Source organism: Pithys albifrons, chromosome 8 (genome assembly GCF_047495875.1).
Source record: "Pithys albifrons albifrons isolate INPA30051 chromosome 8, PitAlb_v1, whole genome shotgun sequence".
Classification (NCBI taxonomy): Eukaryota; Metazoa; Chordata; class Aves; order Passeriformes; family Thamnophilidae; genus Pithys; species Pithys albifrons.
The window spans coordinates 5,734,105-5,758,232 of NC_092465.1; the positions used below are offsets into that span (position 1 = coordinate 5,734,105).

Here is a 24,128-nt window from a genome sequence, read left to right on the forward strand (position 1 = left end):
CTGTTCTTTTTGATAAAGCCATTTGCTGCCCCTAACACCCAAACCACTTCCTCCATCAGCCTCTGGGTATGTTCTGTACCTTTTCTTTGAGAGCACTCCTTCAAAGACCCACTCTGTGAATCTTTACGTGGGAGAAACTGGAATTTCTGTAATCATGGTTTCATTTTTGCTGTTTAGACAACCTGCCTCCTGTGTTCCAGGCCCCCTCCAGCCAGCTGCTGACATTTATTGGTGAGAATTTTGTTTACCAGCTAATAGCAGTGGATCCAGAAGGGTCAGCTGTGCTATTCATCTTGGAGGCTGGGCCACGGGATGCCAGGCTCTCTCCTGCTGGCCTTCTCATCTGGAAAGTTGATGCAGAAGAAATGCAGACCTTTGAATTCACTGTGTCAGATGAATGCAATGCACAGAGCAGATACTCTATTGAGGTAAGGAAATGAGCACTTTAAAGGAAAAACAAAACAAACCTGTTTGTCATGTCATTGCTTCGGTGCAATTGTCATTATAGCTAATAATTTGTTACTGTCTTGAAAAACAAGGTTTCAGCTATTTCCTCATAAGTGTATATTACCCAGCACAGCAATAATGATCAATTAATGGAATAAATATCTCAGAGAACATAGAAACTATATATACAGGGAACAGAGAGAGTGCTATTGATTACTGTTTGAAAGAACACTCTTGCAGAGCCTTTTAATGGTTCATTAATCTGCTTTAAAATTCACATTCTGCACTTGGATTGCACAAAAAAGCATATAGCATAAAAGACCAAGTTTTAGCTATAGAAGGGAGATTATAACTCATTCTCAATGATATTTTTAGAGGATGTCTTGCTCTTATGTCATTACTCCACACTAAGTTTCTTGGCAGAGCTTGTGCATTGCTTTGTCTTTATTGTATGGGCTCACATTAATCCTGTGATCGGATGAGCTAATAAAGCAGGAAGCAGATTCCTGCCATAAAAACAGTTTTGTGAAGAAAAGATTTTTATTCCTAAAGATTCCTATTTTTACTCATTCAAACCACAAAACACCAATCTGCTGAGCCCATACAGCAAAGGGGAAATTGGAGCCTAGATCCAGCTTTAATGGAAACATTTCAAACCAGACCCATGTTATCTAGGTGAGATAATACAGAGCTTTGAATTCGTTGAAATGCAGTTCTTGTACATACGGAAAATACAACTATGGATCTCCCTTCCCTGAAGAGAGAGACCAGCCAAGGAACTCCACAGTCATGTTCCTGCCCAGGAGCCATTTGTAATGTGAAAGAGCGAGAAGGGCAGGCAGGGAAAGAGAAAAGAGTTTTCATTTCTTCTTTGAAGAATAAGGAACAAATTCTGCCCTCAGACACCATGTGAAAACTGCTGTTCCAGCAAATAATGTGGGTTTTTTTCTTCTTATAAGAAGTTAGAATGTGCCTCTAAATGTTGAAAAAGAAATCCCTTTGAAGTTGAGCTTTCAGTCAAATAAATAAGTATTCTGAATATAAGAACATGCATCTAGACAAAGGAAATTGGTTATAAATAAGTTTCATAATACTGGGTAACATGTTTGAAGAGCAAATCTCTCCCTTCCTAGAGGGTAACAATATATCTCCCAGCTGTGGTTATTCAGAAGAATCTTTTGCCTTCCTCAGGTTGGAGTGAAGCCCTGCAGCTGCCTCAATGGTGGCACGTGTGTTACTAATATCAAATACCCTCCAGGTCTTGGTGAATACCTGTGCTTGTGTCCAAATGGATTTGATGGAGAATTTTGCCAGGAAGACATTAAGGACTGCAAATCCAACCCCTGTGGCAGCGGGACCTGTGTGGACAGCGCGGAGAGCTACTTTTGTAAATGTCCCCCTGGTTTGGGAGGTAACACCTCACTGTTTCCCTCTCTGATTTAACTACAGACATGTTGTGCTGCAGGATTTTGTGAGTGCAACATGACCACAAGCACCTGTCAAATGTGCTACATACAGAAGCCTCTTCTGCTCCCATGGCTTAGCTTTAGACATATAGAAAATGTGCAAAAGCAGCTGTCTAATGGTAAGGAAAGGTCCTGAAATGATCACTCAAGGAGGCTGTGAACCCCCCTGATCTCAGTTGCTTCCTGCTTATTTCCCATGGATATGCCCATCTGTGAGATGAAGTAGGAGAAGACTGAATGGAAGAGAGAAAAGTCAAAGATCCAGGACCCTTTTGCACTCCACAGGATTTGACTTAATAAAGTTGAGGAAAGAATTAGGAATAAATGATTTTTCTAGGTCTAGGAGGGAGAAGTAGATACAAAAAACATGCAAAAATAAATTGTCCTTAAGTCCTGCTCAAAGCTTCATTAAATTTAAACATTAGAAAATCACAAGCCCATTTGTTTGTCAGACACAATGATAAAAAAGGATCTAAACCTTCAAACTCTATAGGGCTGGTGCTCTGGTTTTGGAACTCTATCCCAGATGAAACTAGGAAAGCTGGCCAAAATGTGATTTTAAGAGATGAAAGGAAGAGGCATGATCACTCAACAAAACAAACAACTATTTCCTAAAAGCAGACTGAAAAGCACCCAGAATTTGGAGAACTAAATGTAGTGAGGCCAAAGAGGTGGACAGAAGACATACAATGCAAACAGGAATGGAGTAAAGATCTGAGGTATGAGGAGAAAGGGAAGTGTTGAATAGATAGCACAGATGAGGAAAGAACCTCTGTACCTATCATGCAATTTATAGACAGCCTCCCTGCACTCAGGGGGTGATTCACATAGGCAAAAAAACACCTGTGGCAGCACAGGGACAAGGACTCCCTGTGCCCTGCAGACTGGAATTAGAGCAGCCTTTAGACTCTCTGGTGCAACAGTCTTCTAGAACTGGGCTTAACTGAGTCACTGCTGGGCCTCACAGAGTGCCCTCCTCCTCCTCAAACTGGGATCCACACTCCAGCGGCTCGCCACATCCCTCACTTCCAGCACAACTGATTTTCACAGCAGCCTAAATGTGCTTCTCCTGGAGTTTCAGGAAGCTTTTGTCTTTTCATTTTCAGTTTAGTTATTCAGGGATACAAGGCAAATCTGAACATACAGGACTTGAACAGGGTTTCTAAATCTGGTTTGGTTTTGAAAAGGGCCAATTATAAAACCCACTCACCTAAGTGGCCGTGAAGTCATGGGAAAGGTATAGACATTGAACTATCATCCATCCTTATCAGAGTCAAATTATTCTCCCACAAGAAAAAGATGCCAACAGAAACTGATAGAACATCTCTTAGATCAGAACCATTGCAAAAACAGAGTAAGAAAAAAAATCACCTTAAGCAGAACTCAGATTTCAGCCCTTGAACCTGTCAAACACCCTTCTCTGTTCACATTCATAAGGCCCATAATGTTCAGTGCTGTCAGTGCTACAGGTTTGAAAAATCAAGAAACAACATCCAATGCACATGATTATTACTGCTTATAATGCATGTATACAGGAGAAATTCAATTTTAAACAAAAGCAGTGAACAGATTTTACCCAATTGGAAAGGTACTTTTTCTGCCTGTCAGCAGTTTGAGAAACCTTCTTTGTTTTGGTCATGTGGGACTGCAAGCCCAGATTTCATTACTATAAAATGCCATAGGAAATGAAAAATAAAATTCATTCAGAAGTGAAGACTAGAAAAATGGCCTAAAAAATCTGTGACACCTAATCAGTACTGACTCCAGGTAATGCTACCAAACAGCCAAAGCCTGCTGCTGCCAAAAATCCTTATGCCACCAGAGATTCCACTGATGTAAGAACACACAAGCCTAGGCTCATAGAATAGAGTTATAAAATGGAAATTTGATCAAAATATAAAAGTCCCTAAACCAATCAAACATGCAGAATGTCTTAAATCTCCCTAAAAATAATATTCCTGTGAGCACAGGGAAATTTGGGAACATTCTGGGGTGTATTTGATAAAAGACTGAAGATATACAATGAGGACAAGTATTGATTGCCTGTAAGAAGCTGGATTAAATTTTAAAAAGCAATATAATTCTATAAATTAATAACATCACTGGACCTTTTGACTGGAGACACAAGGGCACAGGACACCTTGAGGGCCAGAGAAACACAAGGTTTTCCTGCACCCTTAGTTTTTGCAAGTAAATAAAAAAAGTGCAATTGTTTTGCTATTCTTCTCTGTTCTTCCCAAAATGCTAAAACACAAGCAACAACAGAAAAAAATTTATGATTGAATGAAAAAAGAATACATCTTAAAGTTTTAATAGCAGGTAAAAAATTATAAGCAAGTAGAGTTGAGAGCCAGCTGGGAAACATGATTTTACTTGAGGGCAGGTTCTGTGACAACAATAAAAGCTCATCTTTGATGCTGTGTTTATGCCTCAATTCCCCAGAAAACCATCAATAATCAAATGAGAAGGCAATGTTATACAGCTCTAGTGACAGCACCACTTCACCATCAAATCCTTACAAATGACAGGGAACAGGCAGTAGAAACAAAATGTCTTGTGAGAGCTTCCCAAACACCCTGCAAGGGGAGCAGCGATTCAGGGCATCAGTGCATCTCGGGCAGTGTAAGGGTAGAAGGTTGGAATAGGAATAAGGCAGGGAGAAAAGCCATTAGAAGATCTGAGTCCAGAATTTCTGCTGCTTTAATTTTCTCTGAGTGTTCAAAGCTCATTCATTTTTCATCTACATTGTTAACAAGGTACCAAGAATTCATGTTGTTTATTCCTTTGGCCACAGAATGCAGGAACACCACCCACCTGAACCGAAATCGTCCTTGAAATCCATCTCCATCACAAAATTACTCTTTCTTTCAACATATATCGGTGATTAGTACAAAGGTGGGTGGGGAGGAAGATGGAATAATTTCATTTTACTTCTCAGGAAACTAAAGAAAACCCTAGGATTTGTTCATAGTTTCTAATAACCATAGAGCCCCTAAATGAGATTTTCTCTTCCTTTAGAGTCAACTTAATGAGAACACAGTCAAAAAAATCTTTCTTTGCATCTGTAGGTGGTCAGCTCCTCTCAAGGCATGAAAGGACTTCATCTTCTCAGGCAGTTTCCCATGTAGAGATGGAGAAATACTGCTGGCACACAAACAGATGGTTCAACCTTGCAACATGAAGAACTTCTTTTCCTATTATTTTTATTTGTAATGTAGCAGCGCCCAGAGAATTGAGACTCCCCTGTGTTACAGTGCACTGGAGGTCGTGCAAAGAGAACAACTGACACTTCTCAGTGCAGACAGTTTTCTGTTCATTTCTGCTGTTTCTTCAGCAGAGTTTTAGTTTGCAAACATTTGCCCTTGGACTCCTCTGGATTATGGTTATGACCAAATTGATCAGACACATGTTAAAATCAAACATCTCTGAGTGAATAGATGTGCTTGCATAGTTTCACCTTTACATCACAAAAATCAGTCAGGGGGCTGAATTTAGAAATTATCTAGTTAGTTGAGGTGTTCCTTTGCTTTTTGTAATTCTCTCATCTTTGAGATTTGAAAGGCAGCCCTTTGCAGCAAAAACAGAGGATGTAGGAGGGAGGAGAGGGACTGAGGGAGAAGTGATGGTTGTTCCTGAAACCGGGAACTTCTTTCCTAGTCTCATTTTTTATGGTATCATATTTAGTCTTTATATGATACTCAGAGGAAGAAAATAATTACTAATCTAATCAGAGGGTAACTCATTCAGTATTTTCCATAATGTAATGTCTAATAATTTCCCAATGCATCATGAGAAATCAATATCAGAGAAATGCAGTCTGATGGCACGAATGTGCTAATTAAATAATAAAATATGAATAGTCATACAAAATGTAACATGGGAAGAAAAAAGTCAGTCAAGCCCTATAATACTACGTGATGTCCAACTTCAATGAAAGAAGCAAGAAGCATGAGAAACAACAACAATTTAGCTTTAGATGGCATAGGAAAGGGGATGTGACTTTTGTGCTATTGTTCTTTTTTCCCTCAAGACATAGCTAGCATGGGAAGGTGATATCACTGTTTTTTCTAGGCAGCTCAGTCAATAAAAAGACACCAATTTGAGTTTTCTACATGGAGATGCTATTTTAATTTGAAAGGAGTAGTGGAAGCTGTCTGAAACGCTGAAGCAATGAGAGATTATGTTGTAGGAGATGAATAACAATGTTCTGTATATCATCCTGTAATTCACTGCACCGTGACACATTTCTTTTTTGAAGAAAAAACCCCATTCTTTAATCCTTAGACCTCTTTTTCATGATAAAGCTGGATCATTGATATGGAACAAACATTTCTGTACCTTGTGGTATGTCTTGAAGCAGGTACCTGGACTCTCCAGAAGTTGTCACAATGTCCTTGTGCATTCCTACTGGGACAAAGGACATGCCTTAGTAGAAGTGATCGGGGCTAGTTTATGACCTGCCACCAGGGCTGCATCTCCTGTAACCAGCAATAGCCAGGAAAGTTTGCCCAAGTGCAGACAGCAACATAAACACCTGAAGCCTGAGGGAGTTTTTAAGAGCATTATATGTGATTACTTTGCATCATTTGCTGTTCAGATAGTCATTTTAAATGTGGGGTCACCTTCCTCTTAAAGGTATTTGTTAAATCATCCAAAGTTGTGAATTTGAATATCATTTGTTTCATAGGATTTTTTAAAAGGGTTCAGATCCTGTGGTTGTTCACCTTCTCAACATCAGTACTCTGGCTCAGTGACATTTTCAGAATGTTTTTTCAGATCTTAATTTTAAATAGAAAAACTTGATTAAAAAAAAATCTGGTCATTTTGTAAGGTTTACCTTCATCAAGACTCTATCTGGCTGGTTCACAATAATCTACTAGTTATGTTGGGTTCATAGAGAAATGGAAAGCACAGTAAGTCAGTATGTGGCTCTTTATATCTTAAAGCCAAAATGGTGACATTCATTGGCTTCTTTAGTGTATGACAAACAAGACAACAAAAGCACCAGCAAAGATATGAAATGCAAGGGGAAATAATAATTTTAGTTATGTGCATTTTTATTTAACATGCACATTTTTCTACCAGCAGCAGTCTCAAGCTCAGCCCCTCTGGTGCCAGTAACGACAGTAATAAACAGTGTGATAAAAGCAGGTTTAAGTGAGACAGTGGGGAATTTGGCTGGAACAAGAGTGACATGCCCTGTAATGAGTTTACAGCTGAGAAGTGAGCCTTCATCTGCTTCAACATTTGAGCTGAAGTATAAACAGGGAATCTTGCCTGATTATTAACTTCCCCTTTGTTTTGCCACAGGGCTTACTTGTCAGGAAGACAGGAATGAATGTGAAGAGAGTCTCTGTTTTCCTGGAGTGTCTTGTATGAATACCTTTGGATCTTATGCATGTGGAATTTGCCCCAGTGGTATGGAGGGAAATGGTAAAACTTGCAAATGTAAGTGTTTTACATGATTTATTTTAATAGATGGGTTCAATTCTACTACTATTATCCTTAATAAGTACTTTGCCACTCATTTCAAGTACAGACCTTGAAATGCACAAAACAGGCTATTGTCATGTTATATTAAAATGGATATTTGCAAATTGGTCTCTGCTATTTTTCATTTTGGTTACAATGAACCCCACAGCATACAAAAAAGTACTTTCTAGATGCCAGCTAAATAATTTGCCAAGGACATTTTAGATGTTCTCCACCATTTCAGTCCTAAATTTACCTTCCAATAACAAGTACCTGGGGAGCACCCCTGAGACTGATTTTGCTTTGGGTGACTGCTGGATGGAGGGTAAGAGAAAGAAGGTCCTTGTGCCAATCCTCCCCATCCTTTCATCTCTGTTTGCAAGGTGCTTTCATTGGAGGACACAGCCCACAGATGCTTGGCATGAAGTCATTCCACAAATCCCAACTAGTGAGGAAAACAGACAGGACCAATTTTAGATCTGCTCCATATTTGCTTTTGGAGCAACAGACTCTTTACTGGGGAGACTACAGTGACTTTGTGCTTCAGTCATAGAGACACAAGTCATCTCCAAAAATAATATTTTTTTTCCAGAAGGAGAGAACTACACTTGAAGTCTTTTGTGTTTGTTTGTACTTTCCAAAGAAAATCAAGAAGGAAAAGATACTTTGCTGATACTACATTTTCTCATACTGACTACTGAAATGAAAAATATCCATTGAAAATTACTGAGTTGTAACTACAGGACCCTGGCACAAGCAGGACTACCTTTGCCAGATTTACCAAATATCCCTTCAGTCATATTGCCAAATGACTGTATAGAATGTTTTCTTTGCCACATTATTTGGCCACATTGGTTATTTCAGCATGATTCTGCATCTGTTTCACTAATGCATATTTCTGTGAGTAACTTGACCAGTGCAGGAAGGATACACAAAATAATGTGCTTTTGATAAATTTTAAAAAGTAATTTCTTACTTTGCATTTTCTAATTATAGAAAAAAGTATCTATTTCTGAAATGCACATTTATTAGAAGGAATAAACCTTAGGGCTTCCTTGTCCATCCAATTAGGATAGAAATCATTATTTCTGGTTCTGGTACACAGACTTAACATTCCTCCTCATACTCCCCTTACTTAAGCAAATATAAAGGCTTCTGGGAGGAAGGAAGTGAAAACTGAAGGAATTTTATAGCTCTTAAAGTGAGAAACAGCTCATTGCATTGTTTAATATATATATAAAGTCAGTCAGAGTCTCAGGCTTCACTAAGAGCAGAGAATATTAAAGAGACCCAGGGCAAGAGTTGTTTAACTTGCAACACTATCCATGTAGACTTTATCCCTAATGCATTCAAGAAATTACCTTAAGAATTATGCAGAAAATAACATTTTTGAGCACCTCTACCAATCATTTTTCTTCATTACATCCACATTTACTTTGTACAAATATTTTGACACATAGAAAGTTTGCAGCTAAACTAACTGAAGCCAACAAACACACGATGTATTTTCAGGCAGAAGCTTTCAAGGAGAAGCAGGAACAGGTCCCAGTGTGTGCTGTAGCATCCTCATCCAAGTAACAGTGCTGTCAAATCCTGGTTGACCTGAGGCTTTTTAAGTACCCTGAGCTCAATAAAAGATCACTGTGCATATTAAGTAAGTCTCCCAGATAAGCAAAGTTCAGTGAGCTCAGGCATAATAATTTTTCCTATATTTGTGTTGAAGCTTTGCTGCGTGTCAGCAGCTGACTCACCTGATTTGCCTTTATTTGCTTGATGGTTGGCTTCCTGAGTAAACTTATGCCAGGTTACCTGATTTGCTGTTGCTTTTTATCATCAATCACAGCTAAGCTCTAACACCTTGTTTCCTTGTCTCCCTGATGTCTTTTCACAGCTGTGCTTGCTGCTGATCTTACAAAACCTTTAAGCAATGGCAAAGGTGAATTGAACAGGACTGAGGTTAAGCAGCCACTGCAATCCTTAGAGGCAAAGGATTCTCCTGTAATTAAGAATTTTAACATAAGTGATACACAGGGTAGGTATACAAAGATGTGAAAGCAGTTTTTGTATTTAGAAATCATACATTTTTTCCATTTCAGCAATAAATACAAAATAGCTGTTCATAATACAACATAGAAAATTGGAGTTAAAAATGAAAACCTTCTTAATACACCAGACTGCAGATTACTGCTAAACAGTCTTAGATGAAGGGGAGGCATTACAGAAACAGCAGCCAGAATGGTCAGGCTTAATTAGAAATTGCATCACTTCTGAGGTAGAAGAAAACCACTCCAAATTTTACTGGTTAATGGGAAGCAAGATGGTAAGGGTGACAGCTTATGCCAGCTTACCACAGCCAAGTGATGCTGATGTTTTATTTAGTATTTAACAAGCAGATACTGAATTAATACTGAGTTAGGAGCATAAGTGAAGATCGACTTGATGTATGAACTTGACTGTGGCAGTAGCTTTTCCCAGAGGTGGAGCACTACAGCACTCTCTACATGGGCGTGCACCTGCACAGTGTTTATGTTGGCCCTGTTCTATTGAGTGTCCCATGTTTAATTCATTTTCTAGTGAAAACAGGTAGCAAAATAATTGAGACTGGGCATACCTGTTGTGTAGAGGCACATGTAAATTAAAAGATTTATTTTCTTACCTTCTTTTTTTAATATCTGTACCAGGCCAGTCAACACCTAACCAGACCTTGCCTCTTCCAGGTATTCTGTGTCATAGTGCTGTAGGTAAGGTGCAAGAATAATGCAGAAAAACCTTGTGAATGATGACGGAGACCTCATTGGAGGCAATTAAAAATATCTACAACCATCATCAGGATTGTATTCATCATCTGTTCTATGTCTTGACAGTGTTAAATACTTCACAGACAGTTCATATACACTTGCTATTCAGTGACATCATAAGTGATAAACTATATACTACCAGAGTGTTAAATTTTGCACATAATTCTAAGATAATTAAAGCAGGTTTTTGCAATACAAGGTTTGATGCATTAGGGATGATTTCTAGATCAGAAACATATGTACTTGACGGTGTAATTTTAAAAGTAGGGTATAGGTGCTGAAAGGTTTGATAATTACCTTCCAATTATAAAAGCCCAAAAAGATGTCAAATAATAACACTTCTCACTCAGTTAATCTTTCACTTATGCTGAAAATTACAGTTTCTATATTGTACATGATAAATGCCAAACAACTTTGAGTAATAAACTTGAAAACATGTAATTAGAGGACTAATAAATCTTACTTTAATGAGAAACAGCTGTTCTGTTACACTGTGCCCACAGGACATTCTCATGTTTGGCTGAAGGTTTGGGAACATTTTGCATTAATTAGACTTTAAAAGAATAAAAACAGTTATAAAGCTTTAGCTGGGCTCAGGCAGACACTGCTAAATTTTATGTGTGCATTTCATTTGAGAAATTATTAATAATGTGATCAAGCTCTCCTTTTTACTTTTAGTTGGTCACACAGCCCCACTGCCTCACATTCCCACCTGTGCCAACAGCCCCTGTTTCCCTGGAGTGCTGTGCTTTGACCGCAAACCTCCCTACGTTGGCTACGTCTGCGGCCGATGCCCAGCAGGGCTTTTTGGGAACGGCCGAACCTGCACCAAAGTCCTCAGAGCAGGTACTTGCAATCTTTTCAGAATCTTAAAAATGTTTTGCTTACAAAGGTTGTAAGAAAGTAGGTGCTAGTATGGCATTACAACACACTGTGTTCTGTAATCCAACACTGAAGGCTGTGTTCTTTCACTCTTACCTGACGAGCAGCTGGCAGGTCTCTTTTCAGGAATCTCTGGCTCTATGAGTTGAAACTCGATGGATTAACCACCTCATTTGCTACTAAGGGCAATTCTTCCCAACAGGACTTGCTCAGTGGTATGAATCACCACATCTGTATTTCTGCCACAGAGCTGGCAGAGGACTTCAGAACACCTTTCCTCCTCAGTAAGATCAGAACATGACACATGCCAGTGTCACTCTTCTTTCCTTTTTACCTATTTCTTTTTCTGCAAGGCATCTGTTCTGCAAGGTGACCTGTGAAGATGATGATAAACAAAGAATAATGCATGAACAACTATACCAACAATTGAAGGCAACAGATAATTAAAGCATTTCAATAGTATTGTTCATAGCCAAAGCAATAATCTTCCTTAGGGAGCTCTGAAACTCAGCTGGTCCCATTAATCTCTGAGGGCCCATCATTAGAATAGGTCTTCTGCTTGATAAAAGAAAACCTGGGTCTTGACCTCAGGCAGAAAGTGTCAGTGGCATAGCAACCACTCATCAGTCATCCAGTCCTGCTCTCTCTCCATGATATTCTCATAATTCAATGTATAGTTCTCTAGGGACAATCTGGATAGTTGTTCTCTTTTTACTATACAGAGTGATCTACTAGGAGAACTCATGTTTATTCCTTAATAACAGCAGTGGCTAGCTCGGATTCCTTGCATTTCTTCTAAATCTTTTTCTTAAGTGTTCAAGACAGACTGTCTTGAAACCTGTCAAATTGTTCCCTGACCTCCTACACTTGACCAACCCATCTCATTCCCCATTCTGTATCCAAGTCAATGAGTGTTACCTTGGTGTTGTATTTTAACACACTCTTTCAAAGTGGAAGCAATTTTACTGCTTAATATAAGTATCATCCAATCTCTTTAAACTATAAATTGATTTAACCAGTTCTCTGAATCTAAAGGTCACAAAAATAAACTCAATATTTTTCTTTCTCTGGCAATGAATTTGTACAAGGCAGTACTTAGTCTGCCAGAATCACTAAGTCAGCTATTGACTCTTCTATAACTCGGGGAAGCTGTAAAAGTGGTTGAGGAAAAAAAAATCATTGTACATATAAATAACTTTTCTGTTATTGCCCAAAGCTGCGCCTTGTCATTAATGGGATAATGGGATACACATTGTACACCCCAAAGGTCTTTAAACGCTGTTGAGTGGAACAGATATTCTGCAGCTGTAGGTATTGGTACAGTAAATCAGGCACACTTACATTGTGCTTATATAAACATTAACAAATAAATTTGTCTATGTTCTAAAAAGGGAAATGCAGACAGGAGCTGCCATTTATTGTGATTCATACCAGTCATACACAACTCCAGGCAGGATTTAAGAAATATCCCAAGTATCAGGATCTGAAACTAGTACATTCTTCTTTCAAAAGTGAACTGTATATCAGAGTCTGGGGGGCTGTTTTACATTTTTCTCTCAAATATGCAAACTGAGTCAGAACTTCATGGTGAAATGTTGCCATTCAACCAGTTTGAGCACCTTGGGAAGGGATTGAAGAGGAATTCATTTTTGTTCTGTCAGAAGCTTATATTCACTCCTGTGAATTATATCACAATATAAACAATGAGAATCTTGTGCCTCAAGGTAAAATGAGAGTAGTCATTTGGTTTAATACTTAGAAATGAAAGCAATTGCTGCAGCTGTGTGAGTGTCCTAATTTATGGTCAAGATGATCGGTTTAACTTTCCTTCCCATGTGCTTTCCTGGTTGAAGCAGAAGGATTGTATAGCATTGATGATTAAAAGATATCAGACAAAAAAGAATTAGCTTTCAATTAAATTTATGTACAGTTGTGGATTATGATTATTTTGAAATCCTTCCTGTTAGAATAATAACTTCTCTCCCTTGTAACTTAGGCTATCAGTATTCAAATGAAACAGAACAAATCCTCTTCGGCTTGCCACAGTGCTTGGGAAGGTACTGAGATTGTGTTCCACTTCTTTCCAACTCTAGTAATTTTAATCTAAAAATACTACTGCTAATCCCTATTTTGTACTTTTATTGGCTGCTTTTGACATGAAATTATACTCAATTGCAGTGATTTAAGGATTAAAGGATAAGTATTTCTTCATACTGAAACCACAAAAATTACCCAACTGCCTTTGTAGGATACTGAGGAGAAAAATATGCCAGAAGAAAATTGTTTCCTAAGTCAATGTTTGATGAGCTGCACCCAAAAAGTCCTTCAGTTTTGATTTATAAACAAAAAAGTACCATTTCCACAACACTGATATGTGATGCGTATTCATCTTTTGAAGTGCTTGACTTACTGCAAGCGATGTAAATCCACAAATAAGTTTTTGAGCTATATTTACTTGCTCTGCCAACAATGAAGGGCCTCGTTCTGTTCTCACTTACATATTTTACCTGCTTATATCAGTAGTTTGTACCACTTTACATTGACCAGACTTGGCTGCAATTTTTCTTGAAGTACATCAGAATAGTCTTAAGAAAACCCAGTATCGAATTCCATATATAAAGAGAAATTATGATTTTTTTAAAAAAACAGATTCTCCTATCAGAGACAAAAATCCATTAAAGCAAATGTAATAATAGGATCTAAAGTTCCTTAAGTCCACTGGCACTGCAATAAAGAGGAAAGTCTAAGGAATCTAAATCTGTCCAGGCTTCTCTGGGCACATTTCTTGTTTGTATAAAATTTCTGTTACCTTTTTGCTGGAAGTGGCAGCTCTATTAAATCAAAGGATGCAGTATCATTGGTCATATTCTTGGCACAAAGAAAATGAATATATCCTAATGGGGGGTGTTGAAGATGTTACTGCATGTTGCAATATTAGCTCTCGTCAGATGCTATGGGTATTTCTCCAGACCAGTTTCATCACTCACAGTCACACAGATACCCATCTGTTTGCACTTTCTTTAGCAGGTTAGAGAGGTTGGTGTCATCACAAAGGATTTATTTTTTTCCTATTAGTAAATCAGCAATTTTACTGGACAAAGCAGTGCCACATCCATCACTGATAAAAATTGTTTGTTCAGAGCCAGCTCTTTCTGCCTCTCCTGCTTTAGGGAACTGAAGATCAAGGGAGAGGATGATTTTGTGATCTCTGTAATCAAGTTCTGCTTTTCCATTCTGAACATTGCTGCAAGATCTCCCGTCACAGCAGTTAATTTGCAGTATTGTAGATATTTGGCACTTGCTCTACAGTTGCATGTGACATCTATTTGTTATGTTTATGTGCTCTATGCTTTACACTCCAGTATCTGCACCACGAGCCTGAATTCACTTTGATTTTACATCAGAGAGACCTCTGTCACCTTCTCATTTGCACCACTGTCAGATCAACATCAAGGTGTGGATTTAAAAGGAGAATAAAACGTTTTGAAGTAAAAGAACGGGGTGGGGAGGGGAGTGGTATGTTTAAACTCACGGTTCTCAGTCAGACACCAGAGGATCATATTAACCTTAAGTATTGCACTCTCAAATTTTATCTTGGAAATCACTCCTGTCATTATTAGCACTCATCGTTGATCACTGTCCATGAAAAATAAATAACTCCAGTAAGAGCTTTGGTTGCCACACCAAGGTTTCATCTCTGGAACTGAGTACAGGAGTCTTGCTGCCTGGAACCAATCAAATGATTTTGCTTGAAGACTTGACTGAAGAACATAATGGACTCTACATCTCTTATCTAACAGAATTGATGAATTTGCATTAAAAAAGATCGAGGCCCAGATTCCTGTTCCACTTGCAGCGTGTAAGTCATAAGTGACTCCATGAACAAATAGCATCACCTTAATGGGCTGAGCTCAGCACTGGTCCTGGGAGACACCTCTTAAAAACTGTAAGGGTGGCACATCACACACAGGACTTTTACATACAGAATCTGATAAAATGCACATACTGTCCAGCGCTCAGAGGGTGCTCTGCAAGGAATAACTAACCCATCTTGCCCTGGTTTCTGCAATGAGTTACAAGGCTTACTTGAAGGCAGGGATGTTTCAGAGCTGCAGCCATTAGCTGTGAAGTTGCCTAAGATCCTTGTAAAGAAGGCATAACAGGGAACCAAATAAATAGTAAATGATATTCTGATTTGCCTCTGTGTGGTAATAGCTCTCAGTGCTTCTTGCAGGCTCCAAAACCACTAAGCATTGCATCTCAGTGGCTTCCAGCTCCCAGCTGTGACTCGGGGCATGGAAACTCTGCCCACAGCTCATCTTTGGCATGCATGGTGGAACTGCCCAATCCTTTCATAAACTATGTTTCAGTGTTTCTAGTTGGTGTGTATCAGAAAAAAATGTATATATTTTTCTTTTTTTTCAATTTTTGACCAGTTATGATGTAGTGATGTGTCCTTCAAGGGGTGCATGATGAAATGACAACTGAAGTGGGTTTAGAAATGCCACACAAAGACATTCCATTTAAATCTGCTGTCATGAAAGACACAGTTTTGCAATGGTATAGCAACAAGCTTCACATGAGGCCAGGATCAGCCTGGCATTTTGGACATAAGCTCTGACCCTTTCCTGCCCTCTGAGTCTGTAATTGCCACTGAAAATCCACTCCTGTACTTGTCAAGACAGAAAGGGGATCGAAGAGTCTTTCAGATGGCTTTCTTCTCCTTAGGGATACCTAATAAAATATTAAACATTTTCAGAAAAATATCAACAGAGACCCATACTGTATATGCTATGACCCAAACATAACAACCAAAGTAGGCACAGTGGGAAGAATATGTTTAGATAATTTAAAAGATAAACGGTTTCCAGCTTCACTGATCCATACACTCTGTCAATCCAGAACTCGTTAAGTGCTTCCAATACAGATGATATATTTAGGAAATGATGGTAGCTCAGCAATAGAAGACCAATGAAGCCCAAGCCATAAAACCACTAGGGAAGAAGACTCAGCTATATGCCATGAATAATATTTACATTCAATCAGAACATCAAGTACAGATTACATTTCTCTCTTACCAAGAATGTGCCACCTTTTGCTTAAGCAATCAGTGTGCCATCATGACTTTTAAGTGATAATAACAGCTCAGTCTCCAACAAATAATCTACGTAGGATACAAGCCCAGTAGTTTTTTACTGAGAGCAGAGAGCAAGATTATCCTCTCTTAGAATTTCCAGGCTCATTTAATCATCCAGCTATAACAGCACACAGCTTTTAAAGAGAGCCAACCCTGTTTGCACAAATTTGACGAGATTGCTGTTTTGTTAAAGGCACTTAGAAGCCCTGAAAGACTGTAAGTAACTCATACTGGACCAATATCCTGGGGCCATTAAAGCATCACAAGAGTTTTGCCACTAACAGATAAAGCAAAGCAGTAGCTGAAGAAAAAGAATTCATAAGCAACATAAAGCACAGTCCAGTATAGGGGGGTAAAACCAGGTGTGAAATACACAGACTTGCACTGCTCAGGGCAAATTTAAGACTAGTTCCTTAATATCTTGCTGTTGTTTATGAACAGGTACCTACAGGTGTAGTGGGACCCACTTCACAGGACTTTCTTGCAGAATCAGGTGATGCTCAGTGCCAAATTATGTGAATTTTGCCCCCAATGTCATGTCACATATCTAGAACTGGTTCACTTGGGAAGGGTACAGCAACAGCCTGTAGCTAACACAAGGCAGCTATTCCTTGGGGATGCAGGAGGAAATGATCTCCCATGTTGATAATATATTATATTTAGAATTTCAGAAAATCATACAACAGCAATGTTGGAAGGGACCTCAAAAGGCCATCTGGTCCAAGCTTTGTGATCTCAAAGAAAACCAGCAAAGAACTTCTATGACATGACATCTGAAAACTTATTAATGAGATTCCTTGCTTTTTGTTTTCTGAATTAGGAAGAAACTATAGATGGTTGTTAACCTAATCAGTGGAAATTGTGGAGAATTTCATAAAAGCATGATTTCACTGAGAGCATTTATATGTGCTTATATGATATTAAAATAGATTCATTACTGATTCCCAGTAAAGCACAGTTTGGCTCGTTTCTTGGCTTTCATATGTAAAATAATTCATTTTTATGTGTTTACAGCCAAAACAACATAATTATAGTTTTAGCCCATTTATTTCTTGAATTGAATAAAAGGAGAATTTCAGTAAAATATTGAAATTTAAGCTATTTCTTCTTGGAAGAAATATTATGGGTTTTCTTTTGAAGAAATGGTATGAACTTTCTTTATAATCTATTATTACTGTTCTAAAGGATTCTACATAGATATTTCAGAGAATTAGACAAGGATGCTTCAGAGACAATCTGCCTTGATTTAGTCTGTTTGGTATATATCTATCAACCTGTTCAAGCCAGGAGAGAGTCTGGAGGCCCATGAGGAATCATCAGATAAGAACACACTTTCTATTATTTTTTTCCATCTATCATAGTGCTGAGAAGTAAAATATACTGTCAATTCCTGAATAGAAAATATAATTTGCTTTTATGAATTCTATCTTAATACCGTCTTTGTAGCTGCTGAAATAATACAGTTTCAGGCTCAAATAATTGGAGAAAGTAGAACACAAAGAGGAGAGGTAAAAGTTCAGACCTGAAAGATGGACGAGGGATGATGAAAGAAGGGATGATAAAACAGTTAGGAGAGGATTATTTTGAAACCACACCTTCCTTTGCTTCTTGTTTTGTTAACTGGATATTCAGAGAAAAGCACAGGAAGAGCATTAAAAACAGCAGCAGAGAAGGGCTGAGACCCAAGGAATGCAAAGAGCACAGAAGGACATCCACCAACAAAAGAGTGAGGGGAGCACAGCTCCTCTGCAAGGGGTGAGAGCTCTCCAAACATTTTGAGTTTTTATGACCCCCAGGAGAGAATTTTTCAATTAAATCTTGAAATGAACTGGAAGGTAGGAGAGCTGTTTGAGAAAATATTTTTTTGTTTCTAAAAGTATAGCAGGTTTATAAATCTCCATACACAATCCAAAAAAGGATACTGATAAAGAAATTTATTTATAGTGAAAGAAAAACTCCCTGTTGGGGGACCATGCTCATATCTTTGCAATCACTAATTCTTACACTGTTTTTTAAAAACACTGTCTCTGGTGACCCTGTTGTTAAAATTTCTGTTGACAACTTAGAGAAAAGATCACAAAAGAAGTAGAGAAAAAGCACCACACAGTCTGCAAACAAAGTGCACAAAATACATTATTTTCCTCAAAGTTCTATTTTTCTGTACAGCTGTCATTGTGTCATCACCTTCTTGCATCACTTTGCCTGTATGTGGTGCCTTGTCCCAAGAATCTTACTGACCAAAAGCTGATGGATACCTCCTTGGAAAGCACAACCACATATAAGAGGTGAAAATATCATGTATTGGGATAAATCTCAAATTTAAAACTCTTCTATTAGTTTCAGATTTGAGTGTCATTCTAGTACTTCAGCTTATAACCTGATACCACTGTTATCTACTTAGCTCCCCTAAAAGGAGCCAATCATTTAAACTCTATGAGCAACCTGGCTTAAATGTGTATAAACTAAGGCAGTATTAGTGCTCCAGCTCTTCTCTGCACTTAGTTTTTTCTTACAACCAATCTTCATTTAATATTCTCTATCTCTTAACCTTCACAAAAGGTTTTTGTTTCTTAAACTGTAAATCACAATGCTTTCTATTGAAAAAGTTTTACAAATAGAAAAATATTCTCTATAAGAAAAGAGCTATACCTAAACAAAACCCTTCTAAGTCATTGTTTTGGTATTTGTTCAGTATGAAATGGGTTATCTTTATGCATTCCTTGACATACCTTAGATAAGACTGAAAACTTTCTCTGGTGTGTAGTCAGTTATATCATTTTTATGTTTGTGAACTGTTTGCTTCTTGACCAACCATCTCATCATCCACATTTTCTTTAAAGCCATCAGTTAATGAATTGAGATGTCAATTAAACTCAGAATATCTTGAGGCAAACAAACTGCACAGTGATGGGAAAAATACAAAAGGCCTTTAATGTGACATAAGCAAACACACTATTTCATACTGAGGTAACATTCGTTGTATCCTCACGTAGGATTTCAGCATCCCAGAACTGGAAAAGGATCCCCTTGATGGCAGAATGTAGATCCCATTCCATTTGTGGGAATCATTGACTCTAGCACAGAATGACTTGTCAACAAGGTGTAGTGGGTGAGCTGACTGGAGAACCCAAGTTTGCTCCTCCACAAGAGTGTTGTGTTACAGCAGAATGTGTTTCATAGACACAAAGCAGACTTGCCTTGCAAATTATGAATGGTGTTACAGAATTGTGCATGTGCAGCTGCAGCCACATTGACAAACAAGAGTCTGAGGCAAAGGAATGGTTATAATCAGAAGTGGCTGAGTGATGCAGACTCCACAAGCTATTCCCTATTGCTCATGATTTTAGCAGATGAAGAGGAAGAAAATTGCTCACCAGATAGCAACATCAGCAACACAATCTCATTTTCTAGCAGGCTGAAACAGCTCAGGGACAATGAACTAGATGTTCACCTTTTAATTTCATCATTAAAGCATCAAACGAGTAAATTTACCCATCCCAGAAGTGGTGGTTTGAGAGCACAGATTTCACAAAGCCTGAATACGCCTGTCCAGCGTCAGTGCTGAGCTGTGTGGCTGTGGGGCCTGGCAGAGCCTGGCTCTGGGAGCCCAGCACAAGCTGAAGAGCCTGGCTGGTTCCTCCTGCCTGTCTGTGCACAGCCAGGGGCTCACATGCAGCTCCACGTTGTTTTCTGCTTTGTGAATTCCAGCTTTGGGCACCTCTTACAGAACTGTTATTGTTCATATTCTCTATTGCCACGTCGTTCAAAGTGGGGATTATTTTTTGCCTGTGTCTCCTTCCAGTGCATTTTGTGTTCCTGAAATGTTATACAACTCATTTCACTTTTCAGTTTTTTATATAAAAATAGGTAAAGGATCATTAGGTCTAAACTAAAGCGCCTTTCTAAGTTTATACTAATATCCCAATCACAAAGAGTCTTTGAAATGCTTTCATTTCTACAAAATTAATCCTGAAAGTATACCCTTTTTAAAACTTGGGAAGTCAAAGCTTTACCTCACTAAAAGGAGCTGAGGAATTTAGTGTGGGAGTTGCTGCTTGTGATTGTAAGAGCAGGGAGGTGGTGACTGGGAAGCTCAATCAACATCTAATGTGAGGAACTTCTTGATGCTTAAGAGGAAGGAAGGGAGAGAGAAGTTATATTACTGAATATTAAAGAGAGGGAAAACATTAAGGTATGTTTGGATGTCCAAACAGAAGATTTACGAATTAAACACGCTCTGACAGTAGAAGAAAGTAGTTCCAGAACGTACTAATATTAAAGAGCAGATTAGGAATGATGAAAAAACAGAATTTCCCTGGAGCTCCTATTGACAGCTGCTCTGTTACCCCTTTTTCACGGAAAAAATACTGAAAAAAAAATTAACATGGAAACATACTGAAAGTGAAGGTCCTTAATACTCTGGTAACAAGACTTCTCAGACCAGCTTAATTTTCTATTCTCTCGTGACATTTTAAATAAGATTTATGTGCTGGTAGATGTTTCAAATTTTAAATGATGACCCACCTAGTGTAATATGTCAAAAGAGCATTTCTCTCTGACACACTTCTGAATGAGAAATGTGCTGGACAGCAGGTACTACTAAATGTTAATAGCTCTAAAACTACACAAATTGTAAATTTATAGAATTGTGTTAATAATGAATTCTTAAACTATTCACAGAATTCTGAAGCAGTTGTAGCTTGGGCAGAATTAAAGGTGCCCATAATCCTCTGAAGTGACAGGTAGAAGTGGCCACATTCAGCAAAGTTTCCTTAGGAGAAGGAGCCCATCTCCACCTGATGGGTCCTGGTTTGAAGCACTTTATTAGATTAAGAGACAAAAGCCTTGAGATCACATGGCAATGCTTACAGAGTTTTGCTCCTGTCATTACATTAAAAAAAAAAGTTACACTCACATTTAAAAACCGAAAGGTAAGTTTCTAACTCTAAGCTGTGCAGGGAAAGCATGGCAGTGAAAAATTAATAAATACATATGTCTGCAGGAGGCTTAAGCAAGGGTTTGAGGTTTCAGCTACTAGTTTGGGTCAGGATAGGGAGGTGTGCAAGGCTTGGGGCTTGGGAAAAAAGGTGTGAAGGTGTGTAAGTCTAAGACCAGCAAAGACTCTGGTGGACAGCACCAAGGAATATGGTAACCAACCTGGTGCATTCTGTCTTTGGCAGAATGTGAAACGTGTGCAGTTTCACTGGCAACAGAAATAGCTGGAGTCAGAAAGGGATGTGATTTCTCTTAATTCAAGTCTAGATCTGGCCTTTTCCGGAAAGGTTATAAATACAAAAAAACCCCAACCAACCTAACAAAAAAACAAAAGACACAAAAAGACCCCCAAACAACAAAAAAACAGAAAACCCCAAACCAAACAAAAACCCAAACAAAACAAAACCAAAAAAACCCACCAGAACAAAACAAAACAAACCCCAGAAACTCCAAAGAGAAAAAATATATTGAATTTCTTCTCTGTCTCAGAATGCTGATATCTCACTCTGTGTTTAAGAGGTGTTGAGAACCTTCTCTTTTTGTGAATGATTCTTTTCACCAGCTTAAGTAGTCATTTCATTCCCTTCAGAATGAGCATGACCCTCTTCAACTGCACGTATTTAGTAGTTCACCAGAAAATGCAATTCAAGTGAGAGAAGAGATCAGAACTTGCTGTGCCTTAGCAACACTATGATGGCATTGGAAACATGAGCTGGAGACTGGTTGTGATGGTTCTAATTTGTGAGCTTACTTTAAATGGCACAAAATATGTGAAACACTGGGCAAACCAAAGCCTGGAGGGTCACATGTCTGGGGACTCCTGCACCACATAGATGGAAAGTGTCCTGGTGTCAAGTTGGATGAAGGATGTTGAACTTGTGTCTCAGAAATTTGCGCTCTGTCACCCTTGTTCTAATTTCTCCCAGATATGAGATGACAGAGGAATCTTTCCTGGGGCCTGAGCCATCCCAGCATTACTCTGTGCTTGCAATGGTGTAGCTCCATCAGTATGAACAGAGGTCCTGCCATGCACAGCAGGGGCAAAACAGTTTCTCAGTCTCTTATCTACCTCTATGATAAATAAACTCAGTTTTTCCACTGCTGCACATTTCCCCTTTAGTACAGGCAGAAATACTGGTGTATTTTTGTTCCATCATATCACCTTGAACACTTTGTCTTGTCTTCTTTTTTTGTTCTTTTCATCCAGTCCAATATGTAACCATATTCTGGTATCACAGGGAAAAACAGATTCACACACTCTGCATTGATAATGACTTATACATTTGAAGATATTGATCAACAGCGAGGAAAATAAATTGACGTGATACAGGATTTGAGAAAGCTGCTGACTACAAACAACTGAGTGTGCAACCTTTTGGTTTACTTTCTTTGTTTTAGCTTATTTAGATATCTGGAAGACTGCAGAAAGACATTTTCAGGTATTCCAGAAACTATCTTCTGTATTCCAATCCAAACTAAATTGCACAGTATCAATATAAGGAAAAATCTGAAATAATGAAAGCTGAGAGGACACTCTAGTCACCACATTTGAATGACACCAAAATCTTATGAAGTTTAGTGGCCCCTACCAAGTGGATGAGATACTTTGGTCAGTATATGTCATAATGAACAACCAACCAAAATGTATAGCTCCTCTTCATTAGTACTACTATTTGAGATGTAAAAACTACCTTGTCACAGAAACACATCAACACTGTGCTCCCCCTTACAGGGAAAGATGGGTACATCACATATATCATCTGCTAAAGAAAAAGATTTCCCTTTCACAGGTAGTCAGTCTGATCTCCTTACTAGTTACTCAAATTTAATTAGGAGAAAAACCCATTTAATTATGACACAGTGGAAGGAGCTCAAAGCGATAATCAGGGCTCATTTTGGAAATTTGTCAGAGAGGTCATTCAGCCCTTCACTGTCATACCTGTTGATTTCTGGTCCCTAAATCAAATCTTCTAAGGGCAGTAATGATCACCTGTTACTGATAATTTTCTACAGAGATATTTCTTTCATTTTTCTCTCATTCATTTTTAAAAATCCTTTGGCTTCTCCTGTCCCCCACATGCTCCTTTCCCTGATGTCCAATCTGCTACATCATCTATTTTCTTCCATTCTGTGTACCTCATCATTCATCAGATTTATTTGGACAGTGACACATATTTGCCTACTGCTCTACTAAATGCCATGTATTTCCCCACTGATGGCTGTAGCTCCATCCAGTGCCACTGTAAAACTCCAAAACATTGTGCTTCAGGGCAATAGAAACTCATCATCTGCCAGCAGAATGACACTGTTCATCTGCCAAATAAGCACAGCTTTGGCTGCCAGGATTTGCTTAGTCAATGCTCTAACTTTCATTTGCCCCTTGCCAAGCATCTGAATATCTTTCTTTGCTAACTATGGTTAAGTTCTACATCAATATGAATTTTTAGAAAGTGATTAATATTTATATTTAAAAGAAAGAGGTACATCCTGCATGGAGTTAACCCTAGAGCCAAGTGAGGTTTTCTGTCCAGGATCCAATATATTCCATATCCTATGGAGTGAGTATGCCAGAACCAGTTAAAAATAGCTTCTTCCATTCATTAGCATCAGCAGATGGCCATTAATCTTCCTGAAAGTATTGATTCAAACTACTCGTCTCCACTTTCAAGGCCTTTCACAGACTCCCCTCTGCCCATCTATCATCCCTCCTTACACAGCTGAAAAGGTGGCTGGCTCTGGAACAAGTGGGTGACAGTAACAAACCAGCAGACTCCCTTATATGCCACCCCTCACATCTGCAGGGAGCTGTACACAGCATCAACAAAGCTTTTCCATTTGTCTTCTTTAAACACTTTCCTAAAACTTTCCTTTTCCATAAGGACTGCAAAAGCATTGCATACTCATACACTGGTGTGATGGCATCAGAATCTC

General features: G+C 38.5%; 1 protein-coding gene across 1 annotated transcript in view; it reads left to right on the forward strand.

The window, feature by feature from the left end:
* LOC139675109 (von Willebrand factor D and EGF domain-containing protein-like) overlaps window positions 1–24,128 on the forward strand; it is a 176,902-nt gene that overhangs the window by 108,254 nt on the left and 44,520 nt on the right. Inside the window, exons 16-20 of the mRNA XM_071562336.1 lie at window positions 178–428; window positions 1,639–1,858; window positions 7,224–7,361; window positions 9,277–9,417; window positions 10,862–11,029. Of these exons, the coding sequence (XP_071418437.1) occupies window positions 178–428; window positions 1,639–1,858; window positions 7,224–7,361; window positions 9,277–9,417; window positions 10,862–11,029 (918 nt within the window). The remainder of the gene's footprint in view (window positions 1–177; window positions 429–1,638; window positions 1,859–7,223; window positions 7,362–9,276; window positions 9,418–10,861; window positions 11,030–24,128) is intronic.